At 45.5% G+C, this 15,681-nt stretch overlaps 5 protein-coding genes across 5 annotated transcripts; all 5 read right to left on the bottom strand.

Moving 5' to 3' along the window:
- Positions 1-169: 169 nt before the first annotated feature.
- On the bottom strand, positions 170-2,229 carry dhh1 (DExD/H-box ATP-dependent RNA helicase DHH1). The gene is made up of 4 exons (XM_032080407.1): positions 1,959-2,229; positions 1,826-1,898; positions 1,175-1,771; positions 170-1,122 (listed from the first exon to the last, which is right to left on the bottom strand). Exons 1-4 carry the CDS (start codon positions 2,000-2,002, stop codon positions 301-303), a joined length of 1,536 nt encoding a protein of 511 aa, XP_031936642.1. The 5' UTR covers positions 2,003-2,229; the 3' UTR covers positions 170-300.
- Positions 2,230-3,061: 832 nt separating this feature from the next.
- Positions 3,062-8,099, bottom strand: BDV37DRAFT_260937 (DNA repair protein SMC6). The gene is made up of 14 exons (XM_032083272.1): positions 7,840-8,099; positions 7,383-7,789; positions 6,809-7,328; positions 6,527-6,754; positions 5,917-6,476; positions 5,758-5,851; positions 5,434-5,699; positions 4,722-5,378; positions 4,566-4,668; positions 4,334-4,492; positions 4,139-4,278; positions 4,038-4,086; positions 3,870-3,967; positions 3,062-3,802 (listed from the first exon to the last, which is right to left on the bottom strand). Exons 1-14 carry the CDS (start codon positions 7,936-7,938, stop codon positions 3,754-3,756), a joined length of 3,429 nt encoding a protein of 1,142 aa, XP_031936641.1. The 5' UTR covers positions 7,939-8,099; the 3' UTR covers positions 3,062-3,753.
- Positions 8,100-8,559: 460 nt separating this feature from the next.
- On the bottom strand, positions 8,560-11,131 carry BDV37DRAFT_260932 (M20 family dipeptidase). Its single transcript, XM_032083271.1, has 5 exons — positions 10,844-11,131; positions 10,692-10,723; positions 10,568-10,635; positions 9,390-10,507; positions 8,560-9,333 (listed from the first exon to the last, which is right to left on the bottom strand). The coding sequence occupies exons 1-5, from the start codon at positions 11,038-11,040 to the stop codon at positions 9,147-9,149; spliced, it is 1,602 nt and encodes a 533-aa protein (XP_031936640.1). The 5' UTR covers positions 11,041-11,131; the 3' UTR covers positions 8,560-9,146.
- A 10-nt stretch (positions 11,132-11,141) lies between these two features.
- On the bottom strand, positions 11,142-12,342 carry BDV37DRAFT_260926 (mitochondrial 54S ribosomal protein mL58). The gene has a single exon (XM_032083270.1). The coding sequence runs from the start codon at positions 12,028-12,030 to the stop codon at positions 11,428-11,430; it is 603 nt and encodes a 200-aa protein (XP_031936639.1). The 5' UTR covers positions 12,031-12,342; the 3' UTR covers positions 11,142-11,427.
- Positions 12,343-12,764: 422 nt separating this feature from the next.
- BDV37DRAFT_234326 (cystathionine gamma-synthase) lies at positions 12,765-15,153 on the bottom strand. Its single transcript, XM_032080406.1, has 5 exons — positions 15,003-15,153; positions 13,445-14,855; positions 13,205-13,388; positions 13,101-13,143; positions 12,765-13,032 (listed from the first exon to the last, which is right to left on the bottom strand). Exons 1-5 carry the CDS (start codon positions 15,045-15,047, stop codon positions 12,913-12,915), a joined length of 1,803 nt encoding a protein of 600 aa, XP_031936638.1. The 5' UTR covers positions 15,048-15,153; the 3' UTR covers positions 12,765-12,912.
- Positions 15,154-15,681: the final 528 nt, after the last annotated feature.

The following is a 15,681-nucleotide window of genomic DNA, read 5'->3' as shown; positions in this document are numbered from 1 at the left end:
CGAGCTAATGGTGGCGGAGAGGGTAAGATAGGCCCTTGAGGGGACTGGAACAGAAAGGTAACAAAAATATGATACAGATGTGGTCACCGTTATCATATCACCATTGTCGAAAACAAACAAGGGAAGTCATAACACACCATGTCAAGTTTGCATTGAAAATGAGAAGGAGAAAAAGAAAAGACTTTGATTGTGGCTTGTCAGGTAACATGGCCAAGGTCGTTCAAGATTGAGAGCATTTATAGTAACAAACAAGACAAAAAGGAGAGGAGAAAAAAAAAAGATGTTCTTACCAAACCGATGTCAATTTGGCGACACCTGCGCAGGTTGACTCTTGCCACTCTGTTGTTGATTTTGGGAAGTACCAAATTTGTTCAACTCATTTTGTAGATTGCGGCGCTGACCTTGGCCTCGGCCTCCACGATATGAACCTCGGCCCCGACCGAATTGATAATGTCCTCCATTCGAGTGATTGTTGTGGCGGCGTTCACCAAAGTTCTGGTTTTGATTTCCACTCATTGCGAGCTGTGCTTGTGATGCATTCGCGATTGGGCGTGGAATGGTTTCCGGCGATTCATATACGTATAATTTCTTGTCGATATTTTGAGGGATAGGTTGTATTTCGGTTCCAAGTTCCTGCTCAATCTTATATAGATTGAAACGATCATCCCAGTTGATGAGGTTGATTGCTAGACCCAGATGACCAAAACGACCAGATCGGCCTATTCGGTGGAGGTAGGTTTCAGCGTTCTTGGGGAAGTCAAAGTTGATCACGACGTTTACCGCTTGAATATCAATACCTCGAGTTAGCAAATCAGAGCAAACAAGATTGCGGCATACGCCGTTCCGGAAATCATGGAAGACTCGATTCCGATGTTGTTGTAGCATCCTTGCATGTGAGTAAAAGCAGGAATAGCCTAATTCTGTGATCTTCTTTGCGAGAAGCTCAACGCGATTTGTTGAATTGCAGAAGATGATTGATTGATTGATTTGAAGTTTGGAGAAAAGAGTGTTTAGGCAATGGACTTTTTGCTTTTCTTCCACAAAAGCATAGTACTGAGTGATTCCTCGGAGGGTGAGTTCATCCATAAGGTTGATCTCGTAAGGATTGCGCATGTGTTTATCCTAACAAGGACGTCAGCCCAAGAGAAATGAAAAGGAATTAGATGAAACGCACCTTAAACGATTTCACAATCAATGGAAAAGTCGCACTGAAGAGCATGACCTGACGGTCTTTAGGATGAAATGACAATAGCTGTTCAATTACAGGAGTGAATTCAGGAGACAGTAACTTGTCGGCTTCATCCATGACGAATGTAGGACATTCAGAAAGGTCAGCAACGCCCTTGCTAGCCAGATCTAGAACACGGCCTGGAGTTCCCACAAGGATGTGGACGGCGTCGTTCAACCTGATGATGTCATCCATCAACCCAGTTCCTCCAGTGGTGACCATTACGTTGATCCCCAGATGTTTCCCGAGAGTTTTACAAACATGAGACGTTTGGAGAGCAAGCTCTCTGGTTGGAACAAGGATGAGTGCTTGCGTTTTGGTGCTTTTAGGATTTATGCGTTCTAATGTGGGGATGACGAAGGCCGCTGTCTTTCCGGTGCCATTCTTTGCTCGGGCCAAAATATCCCTACCAGTCAGAGCAACTGGTATCGTTTCTTCTTGGATGGGCGAGGGCTTTTCGAAACCAGCTTCGAAGATGCCCATCATAAGTTCGCGTTTAATATAGAAATCTTCAAACTCGAGGCCTTTAGTGGCCGTCACGTCCTAAATTGGGGTTAGACTTTGAAGAGATAAGCGTAGACGTTAGAGGCAGCAAACCTCAGTCTGTGGCCGTGCATCTTTTACAGGGGCTTTTAGTTGGTCCTTCCACCTTGTGTCTGAGCTTGCTTCCCTATAACGACATTACTGAGTAACTTTGTCTAATACCAACGGAACACGCATAAGCACATACCCTAATGTTGTGTTGTTAAGTTGTGAGGCAAGAGCTTCAGCCATGGTGATAATCGCTTGCCCAGATGAAGGATAATGGAGAGAGAAGATTTGGGTATCGAAAGTGTTCGTAAGAATGGGCCTCACGATATCGTAGATGAAGTTGACAGTGTCGAAGCTAAAACAAATGATGGCTTCTGCTGTTCTGGACCTTATGGCAGGTTCCAATGAATGTAAGAGGGGCCGAAGGTATTATAGGTGTACTTGGTTGCAAGTTGGCCTTTGGAAGGCTCGGAAAATGCGTGATTCTTCCGGGAAGTGAGGTAGAATATTCGAAAAAGAGCACAGTGGACAGAAAATATTGGGAGTCTTTGCGTCTGGGTTGAGTGAGATTGCTTGTGGGTGCCAAGGCAAAGTTGGCTGTGAGTGACCTAGTTTCAGCTGTGAAGGAGAGACACTGGCTAGTGTAAATTAGAGGCACCAATGAAGACAGGTAAGATGGCACCAAGCTTCCCAGGATCTCAAACAATATATTGAATGTTGTGAGAGTCGCGTCTGTGGTATTTCACGGATGAGAAGGTTGAGCAACCCTGTAGTGCGAAGTACAATAAAGGTGAAAGATTATGAATGAAAACTTCTGTGGTGAGTGGGCAGTAGCCTCGCCGCCTTTACTGGCCTCTAGCCCTGGAGTACTAGTAGTACGGCTAACCGCAAGAAGATCAACTCCAATGAGCTCAGTGTCTTTCTCCACTATTACCAGTACCACCGATTTACAACTCGGAACGATGCCGCTTTTAGGTACTGTACATCATGCCCCACGTGACAGTGTTAACTGGTACGATGCTATAGAGTCAAGTGAACTGGCAGCCCTACTAGGTAGAGCTATGGTACTATATCCTATTGTTAGCAGTCAACATGAGGACAAGCAATACGGCCGAAGCTGAAGAAATTGGTGTGTGGCTTATACCACAAGGGCCATGCCTGTTATGACATTTGACAGTAGGTGTAGACAGTGGTCATCTATTCTATTACCTCTTGTATCTCGGCAATGTGCTCCTGCCAGTCTATGCAGACCTATTAAATCGCAGTCTAATACACTGTAAATCGTGTTAGATGACACAGTCCATTGCCTACAGGACCTCTCGACAGCTGCTGCATTTCTCCACCATGACGCAAGTGTTTTCAGCCCTATATGTAACAAAATGCCCCAGCATCCAACCATCGAGATGCCATAAAATACCCCGAACCAGCTTCTGGGTAGGTTAATCCATGAACAAGCAGGGAAATGTAGGGATTTATGTATTTTCCCAATCACTGATCGACTTTGTTGTTTCATGATGCTAGGCTATCGGAAGAGCCCACCAAGCTCTCTTTCAGTTGCTAGCCCAGGTCCTGGCAGCTTGCCGGACGCAAGAGCCCCGCTTTTGAGATCAAGGGTCATTCAAGATGCCTCTAGAGAACGGAGCGTGTTTAGGTAGTGGTCTTCCAGTTGATCTGCACCAGTTGGATCAATTAAACGAATGAGCCAGACACTCAGACACAGACATTTAGTCTATGTTTTGCAAATCCATCTTTCTCGATAATCAAGTTGCATGCTTATTACCTTTCATACGGACTTCTTTACCCCCCTTCTTTGCCCGCCGGTGGCGGAGGGTGTGTAGTATATGACGGAAAATATTGGGCTTTACGTGGAATCAGGACCACTTTGAGGCGTCTATTCTTGTCCACATAATGGGACACTCTTCGTACACATCAGCCCTCGTGGATTGTTATTATTTGCAAAATGTTCTGTACAAAACAGAGTGTCCCCATTCCGATCACTGGTGAAATGTTAATCTGGTCTGCCCTCGTTCAGGTTCTGCCAATCTGAAAAAAAAGGCACTTGTTAGCTGCAGTACTGATAGCTATATCTGGTCTTGATACTTATACTCACTCCTTCACACGGACATCAGGAGCTAAACTAATCTCTGCCCTTGAGCCAGGTGTGATTAGTATAAATTGCACACCTACTGACCGCCTCGCGGCTAGCATCTATTGATTGTTTTGTTAGCAAGCACAGTGTAACAGGACTTGGAAACAAGAGAAAAAAAAAGAGACATACAAGCATATCAATTGCCATCTTCCTATTAATGTGGTCCATATACACGTCACTATTAGGCCAAAGTTAGTGACAGCCAATGCGCTTGATGATCACCAACTTACAATTCATCCAAGCAACGGACAGGAGAGCCCATAGCCTCCCAAAGTGCTAATAGAAGACAAACTTGGGAGAAAGACTTTTCACCACCCGAAAGCGTCTTTGCACCTCGCCCAGTGCTATCCTTTGTTATATCAGGTTCGACCTAGGAAGTTTTGTTAGATTGTGTCAGAGGATAAGAACAGCATTATATAATATACCTGTAAATCCAGCAGCTTGCTCTCATGGTCAGTTAGAAGTCGACCACGAAAACTTCTCTCGCTTAGTAAGTACGTAAATTGCGCCTTCGCCCGAGATGAAATGTGAGATCTGAAAATCACCCAACGTTTCTTGCGATGTTTGAGTGTTTCAATGAGAATCTGCAGATACAGTCAACAGACTTGGGCACAAGGGCAAAAACATAGGAGAGAAGACGGGGAGGGTGAAATATACATCCGCAAGTAATCTGAATTCCTCCACTTGCTTAAGGGCGCGGTCATAAGCTGTGGATGCTTTGGCGGCTTCAGCGGCGATCTCATCGCGAGATGCACCCAATCTAGTAGTTAGTTAGCTCAAGGATCTTGGCGCCGTGTGTTTGAAGTATCTGACTGTTGGTTATAACGTTGTATATCCCTATTAAGCCTGTCCAGCTTTTTGTCCAAACTAGCAGCAGTCTCACCTTCAGGAATTGGAACCCGCGGTGAGACTAGGCTGGCTTTCTCACTGAAGTCGATAACGCGTGCAGCAATTTCCTCTCTTTTCTTATTTATCCTCTCTTTTTCTTGTCTGCTATCATTGATTCGTTCAACCGCAATGTTTTTATCGTTAATGATCTTTCGGCGTTTGTCTTGTCCGGTGCATACTTCACTTTGAGTTACACGGAGCTCTTCCGTCGACGCAGCTATATCGGCATCCTTAGAAGCGATTTGTTGTTTAATGGTTTTAAGCTCCTTCATCATGGTTTCCATGGCCTCCACACTGTCTTTCAATGACCCTTCGTTGATGAGTTTCTCTTCCTTGGCCCCCTGGAGCGTAGCTCGCAGCACATCAAGATGGTCAGCTTCCACAGGTTCTTTGTCAAGTGCATCTGTAAGCTCTTCCACATGGTCTTCCTTCCTTTGTAATGTGATTCGTAACTCATTTGTACTCTTTTCATGCCTCATACGAGCCTGCCTGCACCCCTCCAAGCGAGACCGAGCAGATCGGAATTGCTCTTCCTGATCACTGAGTTTACGTCTGAGGTCCGTTACCACATCACGTTGAACCCTGCAAGAATAAACGTCAGTGGATAAGTGAGGTAATGGACACATTTAAGGATCACCTGATTTGGGAAGCTAGATCCGATTTCATTCGTGGGTTGCCACTATATACAGGCACCGGCGCCTGGCTTGGCTCCCCCGCACGGTTGTAAGATAGATGGATGCCTCGGCGTCTGTCCATTTGGTCAATACAGTAACACCGCTTCACATTCCTAGGTTTCTGTCCATCAAAGAGTACTGAAGATGCTTCTTCTAGCTTTTCGATTAGAAGCATTTGCTCAATACCATGGTTAATGATCAACTGTCGACGAACGAGTTCGTTGTCAATCTGCATATTTGAGTATATCAACCTAATGTAGCTGGCTCTGCGAATTAAAGACACCTACCTGAAGTACCCGTAAAGCCGTATCAAACTTAAGATCAGGCTCGTGTTCTGATGTATCAATGTACCCATCATTTCCTATAAATATTGGGCATATGCTTCCAGCATTGTTAAAAAGGCTTGCTCTGTAAAGCCACGGAAACCGAGGAAAGTGGCAACGTACCAATTGACATTGTGCATAACACGAGAAAGAATGTCCATGTCTCTTTTAGATGTTACAATGAAGCTGTTTAATGTCGTGCCGAAAGAGTTTTCTAAAATAGATGACCATTCTGGCTTCAGCAGGGTCACATGGCGACCGATGGGACCGACAGGCCTTTCGGTGAAGCCCTGTTCTTGTTGAACAGCCCTCAGAAGAGACGGCATTTTGTCGTGGAAACCTGAGCTCTTGGGTCCTCCTTCTTTGCTTAGACTTCGTAAAAGCTTCTCAGCTTGCTCAACGTCGGCCTTCGTTCTGCCAAGTGGCGCCGCCAATGAATCCACTTCTTTCCCAGCCACTTCCAACTCTCGGTATAGGCGATCTGTATTGCGTTGATGTTCCTCATACTGTGCACTGGCATGTGCAGCTTCTGCTTTTGCTCGCTCGAGTTGTTCCTGTTTCCTAGTATAACTGCCTCCGCTAAGGTCAGCCAGACGTTGGTTTTCTTCTTCAATCTTTTGCTGCGTTTCGTTTATCCTAGCCTCTGCTGCTTTTAAATAATCTCGTATCTGACGTTGCTGTGCCTGCAATGACCATCAGTAAAAAGCCCGGAAGATCTATACTGGAGCATTACCTGCAAATCATGACGTTCAGTCATTTGTTCGTCCCACTTTGCTTTAATCTCCACCTTCTCACTTTGTGCGTGTTCGAGTTTGGCAGTACTCTGTCTAACGTATTCAGCAGCGGCTTCAGTTTCCTCCTCAGCTTCTCGTATAGCAGCGTCAAAGCTGCCCAGCTCAGCTTCAGCGGTTGCAATCCTCTCATCGGCTTTAGCTAGTTCAATCTCTAAGGAGCTCCTAATCTACGGCCCATCAGCAACACCGGATTGCAAAACCATAATGCCTGGGTTTCTTACTCTTTCCTGTTCCTCGACCTGAGCCCAAGCCATTTGGCTCCGAACAGTTCTGACCCTGTTCCTTAGGGATTCGTGTTGATCAGATATGTCCAATTTCTGGTTTGCTGCAACTTTGCGGTTTTTTAGGGTCATAATATCTTGCTCTCGCCCCCTGAGCTTCTCCTCAATCTGATCAGCAGATTCTTCGATCAGTCGATAGTCCTGATCAAGCTGCTCTAACTGAACACCTTTCACAAAGAACTTATATTTCTCAGCAGGACTTGAGCTGCTCAAGAATTGGCGGGCCATGTCTTGTGAGAGAACATTCATCGGATTGTCAAATTGTAATGTGAAAAAGTCGATGATAGCGTCTAGTTCGGCTTTTTTGGTAGAAACTATACGCCCATTCTCTGCCTTAATTTTGAAGCCACTTATTCCAGTTTTTGTGAAATGACGTTCAATAACAATGGATTTTCCATAGTCATCCGGCATATAGGCACCGTCTCCTTGATTCTTGATGCGCACAACGATAGTGGCACTCCTACAGAACATCAACTAGTAAGCATATAACCTGTATAGTGATAAATGCACGTACTCTTTGCCTTCTTTGATAAAACTCCTAAGACTCTGACCGCGATTTGTAGCAGATGCTTTGCCACCCAGACAAAGGGTTATAGCTGTCAGAACTGCGCTCTTGCCGCTGCCATTCTTCCCAACTATGAAATTAATTAATGGCCCCAGTTCGATACAAAAGTGGTCATGACACATGAAGTTGTAGCATTCAACACGTTCAAGAATTCCATGTTCAGCAGGGACATTGGGTTCGTCACTAGCGAAAGAGTACTTCTCCTGGATGAGTTGCGTTGCACGTAACTCAAGCTCGTCCTCGTCGTATTCTAAAGCCTGGGTGATAGACCGCTGAATTCTTTCTTCATTTTCACTGTCACTCAATCCGGTTCCTTCGTATGAGGCTGGAGACTTGGACGTGCGAATACGTTTGCGCTTCTCATGAGCGTTAGCTGGGGTAAAAGACACACACGAAGAATACACACCAAATGACGCGCACTGGACGATGACCTTGACCTGTTATCCTCTCCTTCATCCCATTCCCCCGGCTCTGAGGGTCCCTGTGGGCGCTTTAACGATGACATGGGTAAAACGCGACCGGCTCATACAGATAATCAGTATTCATTCATTACAGAGGCAGTGACAAAGATAACAAAATGGTATTAGAATCCACTATATAGGATCTAGTGGCCTTCCGATCAAGTCGAATAAAACTCATTCAATGCGAAAGTAGGTCATATTTACCCTATAAGCTTGAGGCGCGTATTGAGTCGCGTAAAATGGCCCAAATTGGGTTTCCGTTATCTCAGCACCTTAGTGCAGGCCCTCTACAAATTAGGAATAGCTCAGAATGACTGATGTTCCTTGTAAAGGGCCTGATGAAATTTAGGTAGCTCTTTCTATATCAATTTTTGTTTAATAAATTAAATCTAATGGCTTTCATATAATATATATTATTTAGATTGTTAAGAAAATCAAGCTGATTTTATAGCGGAGCGCGAAGCGCGAAGCGCGAAGCTATTATTTTATTTTATTGTTGTTCTCCAGCTAGGTCTTTTCCCCGCTTTTCCCCTAAAGTGTGTTCCTATTGGTCGCTCAATTGTAACGCCACGTGACCGCGTTCCCTGTACTATTCTACATCAAACTTGCTAGGACGGGGTCCCTAAACCCTACCTAGGTACTAGTGACCTTAAACTGTTTCGCTCGTCTTGGGCAGTGGTCCTTGATCCGCTGGCCTGCCCCTAGTAGATAATAATTAGATTTGTACTAGCTAAGCATAGAAGGAGATATACATACATGGGCAGGAAACTTCTTCCCAACTCTGCCAATGCCGAGTTTCCACATATCCCTACTTATGAGGTACATATCAATGCACGATATTCTGATTTTGTCAGGTATCTTTTAAGACATTCCCTAGAACATCCCACTTGGCACTAATAAGCGAACGACCATCTTTCATATATATTCTGGGTACCTATGAGGATGGCGTCTCAGGTTGTTTAGGGGTGGCGTAGAGAAACGAAGTAGGTAAAGTATCTATCATGCCCAGGTGGATGGTCCATCAGGGGCAAAGGGGTGTAAAGAGGCAGAATCTCTGCTCGCATTGGCTGATACTATACTATGTTACTCACTGTACGTCGAAATATTTACTTCACTTTGAAATATCCTTTCTTATTTTTCTCTTCGCGGCATTTTCTACATAAAGAGCAGTGAAACAAAATCACATATTGTATAGACGCGGTGATCAATAATAGCTGACTGAGTCTTACAAGAAAGAGCTGCAGATTTACAACTATGCCGCCACCATAGGCTCTTCCGCAACATAGTGGAGGTAGGCACCAAGCAATTTTACCCCTTCAATGTAATTCCTCTTATCAAGCTTCTCATTGATGGAATGGGCAGCATCAGTTGAGCTGCCCATCGGCAATAGCAAAACGTTCTTGCCAGTCGCCTGTTCGAAGCTCAGGGTGACAGGAATGCTGTTTGCGTTAGCTTTAGTCATGGCGTAGCATCGAGAACTTGCTAGAAAACATACCTGCCACCTTCACGTGTCAAATCTGGCTCAACACCAAATACCTGATTCACTGCCTTGCTTGCAGCAGCGAAGTTCCAGTGTTTGGGACTGGCAACCCACCATTTTCCATCATGCTGCAGCCACACGTCCAAAGTATTCTTGCTATTCAGCTTTGCGAATTCTGCCTTGATGTAATCGAAGACGAGTTTATTCACATCGTTGCTTTCCATATTGGGGACAGTCCGAATCGAGAATTTACCAATGACCTTCGCTGGTATAACTGTTTTGGCGCCCGGCGCCGAATATGCGCCTTCGATGCCATGAAGCGACAAAGATGGATACCTCCATCTAGCCATGAGCGTTCTTTCTTTCGTTGGGTGGATGCTAGTTTTGCTCCCCAGGGATTGATGAAGGTCGTCCATTGTGTAGCTGATATTGGGATAGAGGGCCTTTTCTTCCTCAGTCAATGGCTCGACAAGGTCCATGATGCCGGGTATTAAGATGTTGCCATGAGCATCAACAAGTTTAGACATCACATGGACCAAGTCTGTCATGGGCTCATGGGCAGATCCACCGAAAACTCCGCTATGAAGATCCTGAGCGGGCCCTGTGACACTGATAGAGTAATAGTTGCAGCCTCGCAGGCCGTAGGTTAGACAGGGTTTCTCTGTTCCAAGCCAATAATTGTCCGATATGCAGACGGCGTCAGCATCCTTGAAAAAGCCTTTGCTCTCAGCTTGAATAAACTCCTCCAATCCTTCCGAGCCATACTCCTCCATGCCCTCAAAGCAGCAAAGAAGGTTGACTGGCAGCTCAACACCAGCTTTCCTGTGAGCCTCGATCACATTCAGCCATCCCAAGACGGGGCCTTTGTCGTCTGTACTTCCGCGGCCGTACATCCTTCCTTGGCTGTCAACCGTCAATTGAAAAGGCTCAGTGGCCCATCCATCTTCCTTTAACGCTGGCTGGACATCATAATGGCCGTAAACCAGGATAGTTCGCTTGTTTTTATCATTGCCATACCGAGCGATGACAACTGGGGGTAGGTCAAGGTATTCCTTTCCAGGCTGTTTTCCCAGCGGCCTTTGATGCACCTCAGCGCCAAGTGCCTCCAACTCGGAGGCAAGAAACTGAGCCATCTTTATAGGAGAAGGTCATGGGTTAATTCTATTTGTAAGGAGTAATAAAGCATCACGTACTCTGAAAACGTCCTTCCGGTTCTCATCTTGTGCAGAAACAGAAGGGATCGCAACAGCCTTTCGCAGACCTTAAGTTCTGTCAGCATGCTGCATGGGAAGATAGAATAGGCAACACTCGACTTACGCTCGATGAAAGATTCGGCAAGGCCGTCAACCCTAGACAGATGAAACACCAGGCCTTTAACACATGTCCACTTGTTGGGTACTGAAGGAGGAAGGAGGACAATGATGGGAGAGACACAATAAAACAATAGAGGATCAAAGAAAGAAACTTACTGCTTAAAAAACGGATCAAGCTGGGGTGCCATTTTTCGATCACTGATATGTCCGTAAAAAGAGCGGCGACAGGAGAAGTAAGGTGTCCCTAAGAATGGAAAATATGGTGTCCAATATTCTTTAGTGGAAACCGAGAAAGATAAAAAGGGTTTATATCCCCTCAGTGACGTTGCGACGCGACGGGGTAGGAGGGGCATTTGGGTGCGTGCGGAAGAAAATCGAAGTGACACGATTTGCTGGTTGGGAGGGGAAGTTTACCTAACACTTTAATAATTGAAGCGCTAAAAGGTAGTAACACGCGACCTTTATGCCGCAACTAAGCGACAATGACCTCTGTACTATCCTACTAGTAGTAAGTACATAAGGAAGACTTACTGGAACCCAGTGAGGTTCTAGCATAGTAGATACAATATGGAATCCAATACAGTAACGCTAGAGCTAGAATACAAGTTTTGATACAACATCTGTGAGCTTCCCATAGGCCATGGACAAGAGATACCGCAAGCGTCGAATCAATTGGACCCTCTAGAAAACCAAAGCAAGATCCATGGGCTAGAGTTAAGTCAAGATGGGACGCTCCTCCTTCATTCATCTCTTCCCCAGGATTCTTTTCGCAACTGTCGGTCTTCTCTAGCCATCCGACGCTTTGTACCCCATCTTGATTGTACCGCTTCTAAGACTTGTTTCTGAATTTCCTTCTTTTGTGGGCCAGCTTCACATACCATAGCAATGAACATTGGAGAGCAGTCGAAGCGCTTAGCCAATTTCCAACGGCTCCAAGTCATCGGGTCGTTTAGTCGCAGTCTGCGGATCTCCTCGATGTCTGAAGGATTCAAATGATATTTCTTCTCCGCAGGTGTTTTGAATACAGAGGGTAGTTGACCGGAATTCCCACTGTTCATGGAAGCGCCACGGAGGGATCGCCGAACATCATCGAGAGGGAGAAATTTCGTCGGTGTATGGTATACCGAGGGAGCGCTCGAAGGCGGATTGTGAATGATTTGATCATGAAATTGGGTGGATGAAACACCAAATGACGCATCTGGCTTGACACGTAGGCGCTGTTTCGTCCGTCTATACGAGGATTGGTGCCGGCGTGTTTGTAGAGTGATCGACTCGCACGAAGACGGAAAAAGAAACGGCAGGGCTAGAAACGACCGTTTGGGAGCAGTAAGACAAGTTGCCATTTTCTTTTCACTTCCTATCTAGGACCTCGGATTGAAGTTATGCTGAAAGACCCGGCTGATTTCAATCCAGGGTAAACTAGAACGACGGAGAGAGCGAGTGTTAGCAACTATATCTAAAATTAAGAGCACCATTGGGGGTGCATAGTATGTGGAAATGCCTGAGGACATACTTTCGCAGGTCAAATCTATAGCATTATTTTCTAGCCGCGTTGAAGCCAGGTTCGGACACAAAACGTTCTTGGAGATTCGAACATTAACTTTTTCCTCCAGAGCAGCAAGTCCCGTGACGGGGGCTGATTAGATACAGCCTAGCCTGATTTAGTAGTAACTTACGAGAGGTAATATAGCGTAATTACAAGACGTTTCAATAAAGGTACTTTGCCACTGCTAGAGCCTCAATCTCCTTAATGTCTCGATTCCTCGCAAATAACTTCATTATCGCTACCAGATCAAGTCCATTCTTCTTTTCCACACTAGTTGCCCAATCAACCCAAGATATCCCTATCTCACACTTTGTAGTATGTACAGTGACTTTATAGTGTGTGATGTGTAGGAGTACCTCCTTGAACCGGGCAAAATGAAACATAGCTAAACGTACGCAAAGAGGGCGTTAGATGGAATCTCAGTAGTTCGACAATTATTTACCAGCATACTATGAATGATGCTAGTAGATGTCTTTCAAACTTAGCTTCCTTGTCCTGGCTTCGAAGCCAGTGCCTTAGGCATACATAGCATGCTTCCAACTCGGTTAAAAGTGACAGGACGTGATCACGGACTCTCCTTCTCTCGTTGGATTCATCTGAATCATTATTCATGCGTTGTCGAGCGCTTAGCAAATACAGTCTGGAAGGATACTGGTAGTGAGACATTGCTGCCTCCTCTCTACGTCTTGACCTTTGCTACGGCCTCCAATGCCTGTTGAAACCGATAGCGAAGATCAGAAATATCTTCCAAGCCAACGCTTATCCTTACCAGGTCAAATTCTACACCAAAAGAGCTTGCCTAGGCAGGGGCATTAGAGACGGACGGGCAGATAGTAATGAGGAGAACTGAAAAGAAAATCGACATACCCATCCAAGCTCACCGTAGTGGGCTAATAGAGTGTATGGAGAACTGATTTTTTTTAATTAATACAATCTTCTTCGGGATTAAGAATGCATGTGGTAACACTAACCTCAAAGTAAAATTGGTGCCGAGACTGGGGCCTTTGTGGACTTCTAGGTGATCAAAGAAAGCAACAGCTTGGGCCGTTGAGTAGAAAGTAACAGAGAACAGGCCACCATAGCCACCATTGGGGTGGCGAAAGGCTTCGTATAAGGGCCTTGAAGGGTTGCATTTAGGGTAGAAGACGTTTTTCACTATGTCTCAAGTCAGACGCATTCCTTTTAGACCGAAAAGGTGGAAGAGCACTTACCAAGTGGTGAGCTTTGCAACATTTCTGTGATCTCTTCGGTGGTGCTATTGATCTTCTCGATTCTTGACACAAAATCGCGGCTATTCCTTTCCAAGAAGATTGCGTCTTCAGCCCAGAGATTATCCTCATAGTCGCGGGCAAAAGTGTCTTTGAGAGATGAATAGTATCGTCCATGTGGATTAAGCACAGCACTACCCCCCATGACATTACTGTCTCCGCTGAAGATTTTTGTTAGACTACTGACCACAATATCGGCATATGGCAGCACATTGATGTTGAGGAAATTGCCCACTGTCTCGTCCACAACCACTGCGAAATCGTATTTGTCTGCGAGAGAACGGATGCGTTTGAGATCCGGGGACTTAAGCAATGGATTGCCAGGAAACTCAGTAAAGACTGCGAGAAACTTTTCCCCAGAGTCTAATCGCGCCTCTAAGTCGTCTATGTCCTCGGTCGAGCCATTTCCATAGAATAAACAACCGGGCCCCCATTTCTCAAGAGTTTTTAGCGTGTCAATGTAAGGAAAACCAAAACATATGCTTTTCATGGCGCCTCTGGCGGCTAACAACATCTGATGGGAGTTGAAGATTGAGCTCATACCAGTGGGGAAAAGGAACACATCAGATTCTGTTAGCCCTGCTACTCTTCCCTCCTCAGACGTTGTGTTGAGGGCCTCACTCAGTTCCACATCCGCTTTGAGGACACCTGCTATACGTTTGCGCACAGCTCTTTTTGCTTGGTCTGCTAGGGAAGTATTCAAATTCCGGCCAAAACGCTCTTCGATGAACTGGATATGTTCTCGCCCATCCCGTACACCATCCGTGGTCATCGACGAGTCTGTTGGTGAGGTATGCGTCCCACCTGCCCGAAAAGCACCGTTCACCGTGTTCTTTCCCTGGTATCTTCGCGGACCTTTACATATCCGCTGGGCTACAGTGTCTGTCGCAGTAGATTTTTTTTCCACAAGAAAACCGTCTCTCAATGCACTGTGACAGAATTCACCTCGACGGCTTGACACACCATTGCCCGTATGTTGCCATACTTGCTTCGCAACCGATGCAAGTTCATTTGGGTATATCACACATGACAAGAGCGAAGTGACGTTTGCTGACTCGGATTTTGGACGTGGAGAAGGGACAAATTCTACAACACGCACGCTATGCGAGTCGCCTGTAGATAATCTCGACAGGATGAATGAACGACAGATATGGGCAGTTTTGGCGGAAGGAAACAACATGGCGGACTCCGTGTTCGGATTTCCGTAGCATTGCACAACCTCTTTCGCAAGTTCTTTAATAGTCGGGTGTACGAAGAATCGAGGATAACCGCATTGCATCTTACTTATGACCCACGGCTCTCCTTCTTCGTACCCAACATTGGCTTTCCATGTTGGAAGCGAAACACTGACTGCCTTGTTTCCGTTAGTGATATGAGATATATTGTGCGCGGGGCTAGGTATTGTAGCAGTGGTAGTAGACTAAAAGAATACTCATGATGGAGTGTTTGTTTTTTAAGAACGGCAAAGGCCAGGCGGGGGAGGGAAGAGACTGCAACATACATGGTCAGTATTAGGAGGTACAGGGCCCCCGATGTCCTGCAGCATGATGAGAGTGGAGGTTGATCGAGGAGTAAAATGGACTTTTTCAGACAATCAAGGCCACTGTGAAGAGAAGGGAACAACGGAAGGATATACGTTAAGAATGTTTCATGGTCGCGAAGCACTTTTGCTAAAGGTATGAATCAACAGGGTGGGTACTACCCACCAGCGACTTCGGAGATGTCTAAAGGAGCTGACCAATAATATTTTACCCATCCGCGAGACAACTGGTCGGTTGATCTTTGTCGAGAGAAGCTCACCGCTTGAGTGCTACAATTTTACAATTATGGATTGAAATAGCTACATATAAGAGACATCAGGCTTAGGGCCTAGTTATGCTTCTACTCAGGTTTTAAGATCTTTAGTAGTATTATATACCTAAGATATACTCCGTACAGTAGTTCATCCAACGCAAACCTTCAAGGCTGCCTACAGCAAACTACAACATATAATAGCAGAGCGCTTCGCGCTCAGCTACCAGTTGGTACACTAGTAATATGTTAGGGATACCAGTGACCATGCGCATACATACATACATATCTTCATATTCCAATGGATAGTCCATCTCAGTAACACACTAAATGATCATGTTTTTCTATACAGCGGATCAGCTGGGAGATACACTACTTGGTATCTATGC

This window comes from Aspergillus pseudonomiae (genome assembly GCF_009193645.1).
Source record: "Aspergillus pseudonomiae strain CBS 119388 unplaced genomic scaffold BDV37scaffold_99, whole genome shotgun sequence".
NCBI lineage: Eukaryota > Fungi > Ascomycota > Eurotiomycetes > Eurotiales > Aspergillaceae > Aspergillus > Aspergillus pseudonomiae.
This window is presented reverse-complemented; position numbering and strand designations above follow the sequence as displayed.

Excerpts from the sequence above, each read along its gene's own strand:
- dhh1 (XM_032080407.1), bottom strand. The coding sequence starts at position 2,002 with ATGGCTGAAGCTCTTGCCTCACAACTTAACAACACAACATTAGG. Across the intron at positions 1,899-1,958 it reads CTTAACAACACAACATTAGG|GGAAGCAAGCTCAGACACAA; the intron begins GTATGTGCTTAT and ends ATGTCGTTATAG. Across the intron at positions 1,772-1,825 it reads ATGCACGGCCACAGACTGAG|GACGTGACGGCCACTAAAGG; the intron begins GTTTGCTGCCTC and ends ACCCCAATTTAG.
- BDV37DRAFT_260937 (XM_032083272.1), bottom strand. The coding sequence starts at position 7,938 with ATGTCATCGTTAAAGCGCCCACAGGGACCCTCAGAGCCGGGGGAATGG. Across the intron at positions 5,852-5,916 it reads GTTATGCACAATGTCAATTG|CATATGCCCAATATTTATAG; the intron begins GTACGTTGCCAC and ends CAATGCTGGAAG. Across the intron at positions 5,379-5,433 it reads GATCTAGCTTCCCAAATCAG|GGTTCAACGTGATGTGGTAA; the intron begins GTGATCCTTAAA and ends TTATTCTTGCAG.
- BDV37DRAFT_260932 (XM_032083271.1), bottom strand. The coding sequence starts at position 11,040 with ATGCCCCTCCTACCCCGTCGCGTCGCAACGTCACTGAGGGGATATAAA. Across the intron at positions 10,724-10,843 it reads CTTGATCCGTTTTTTAAGCA|GGTTGACGGCCTTGCCGAAT; the intron begins GTAAGTTTCTTT and ends TCATCTGTCTAG. Across the intron at positions 10,508-10,567 it reads ACCGGAAGGACGTTTTCAGA|ATGGCTCAGTTTCTTGCCTC; the intron begins GTACGTGATGCT and ends TCTCCTATAAAG.
- BDV37DRAFT_260926 (XM_032083270.1), bottom strand. The coding sequence starts at position 12,030 with ATGGCAACTTGTCTTACTGCTCCCAAACGGTCGTTTCTAGCCCTGCCG.
- BDV37DRAFT_234326 (XM_032080406.1), bottom strand. The coding sequence starts at position 15,047 with ATGCTGCAGGACATCGGGGGCCCTGTACCTCCTAATACTGACCAT. Across the intron at positions 13,389-13,444 it reads GTTGCAAAGCTCACCACTTG|TGAAAAACGTCTTCTACCCT; the intron begins GTAAGTGCTCTT and ends CTTGAGACATAG. Across the intron at positions 13,033-13,100 it reads ACTACGGTGAGCTTGGATGG|GCAAGCTCTTTTGGTGTAGA; the intron begins GTATGTCGATTT and ends GCCCCTGCCTAG.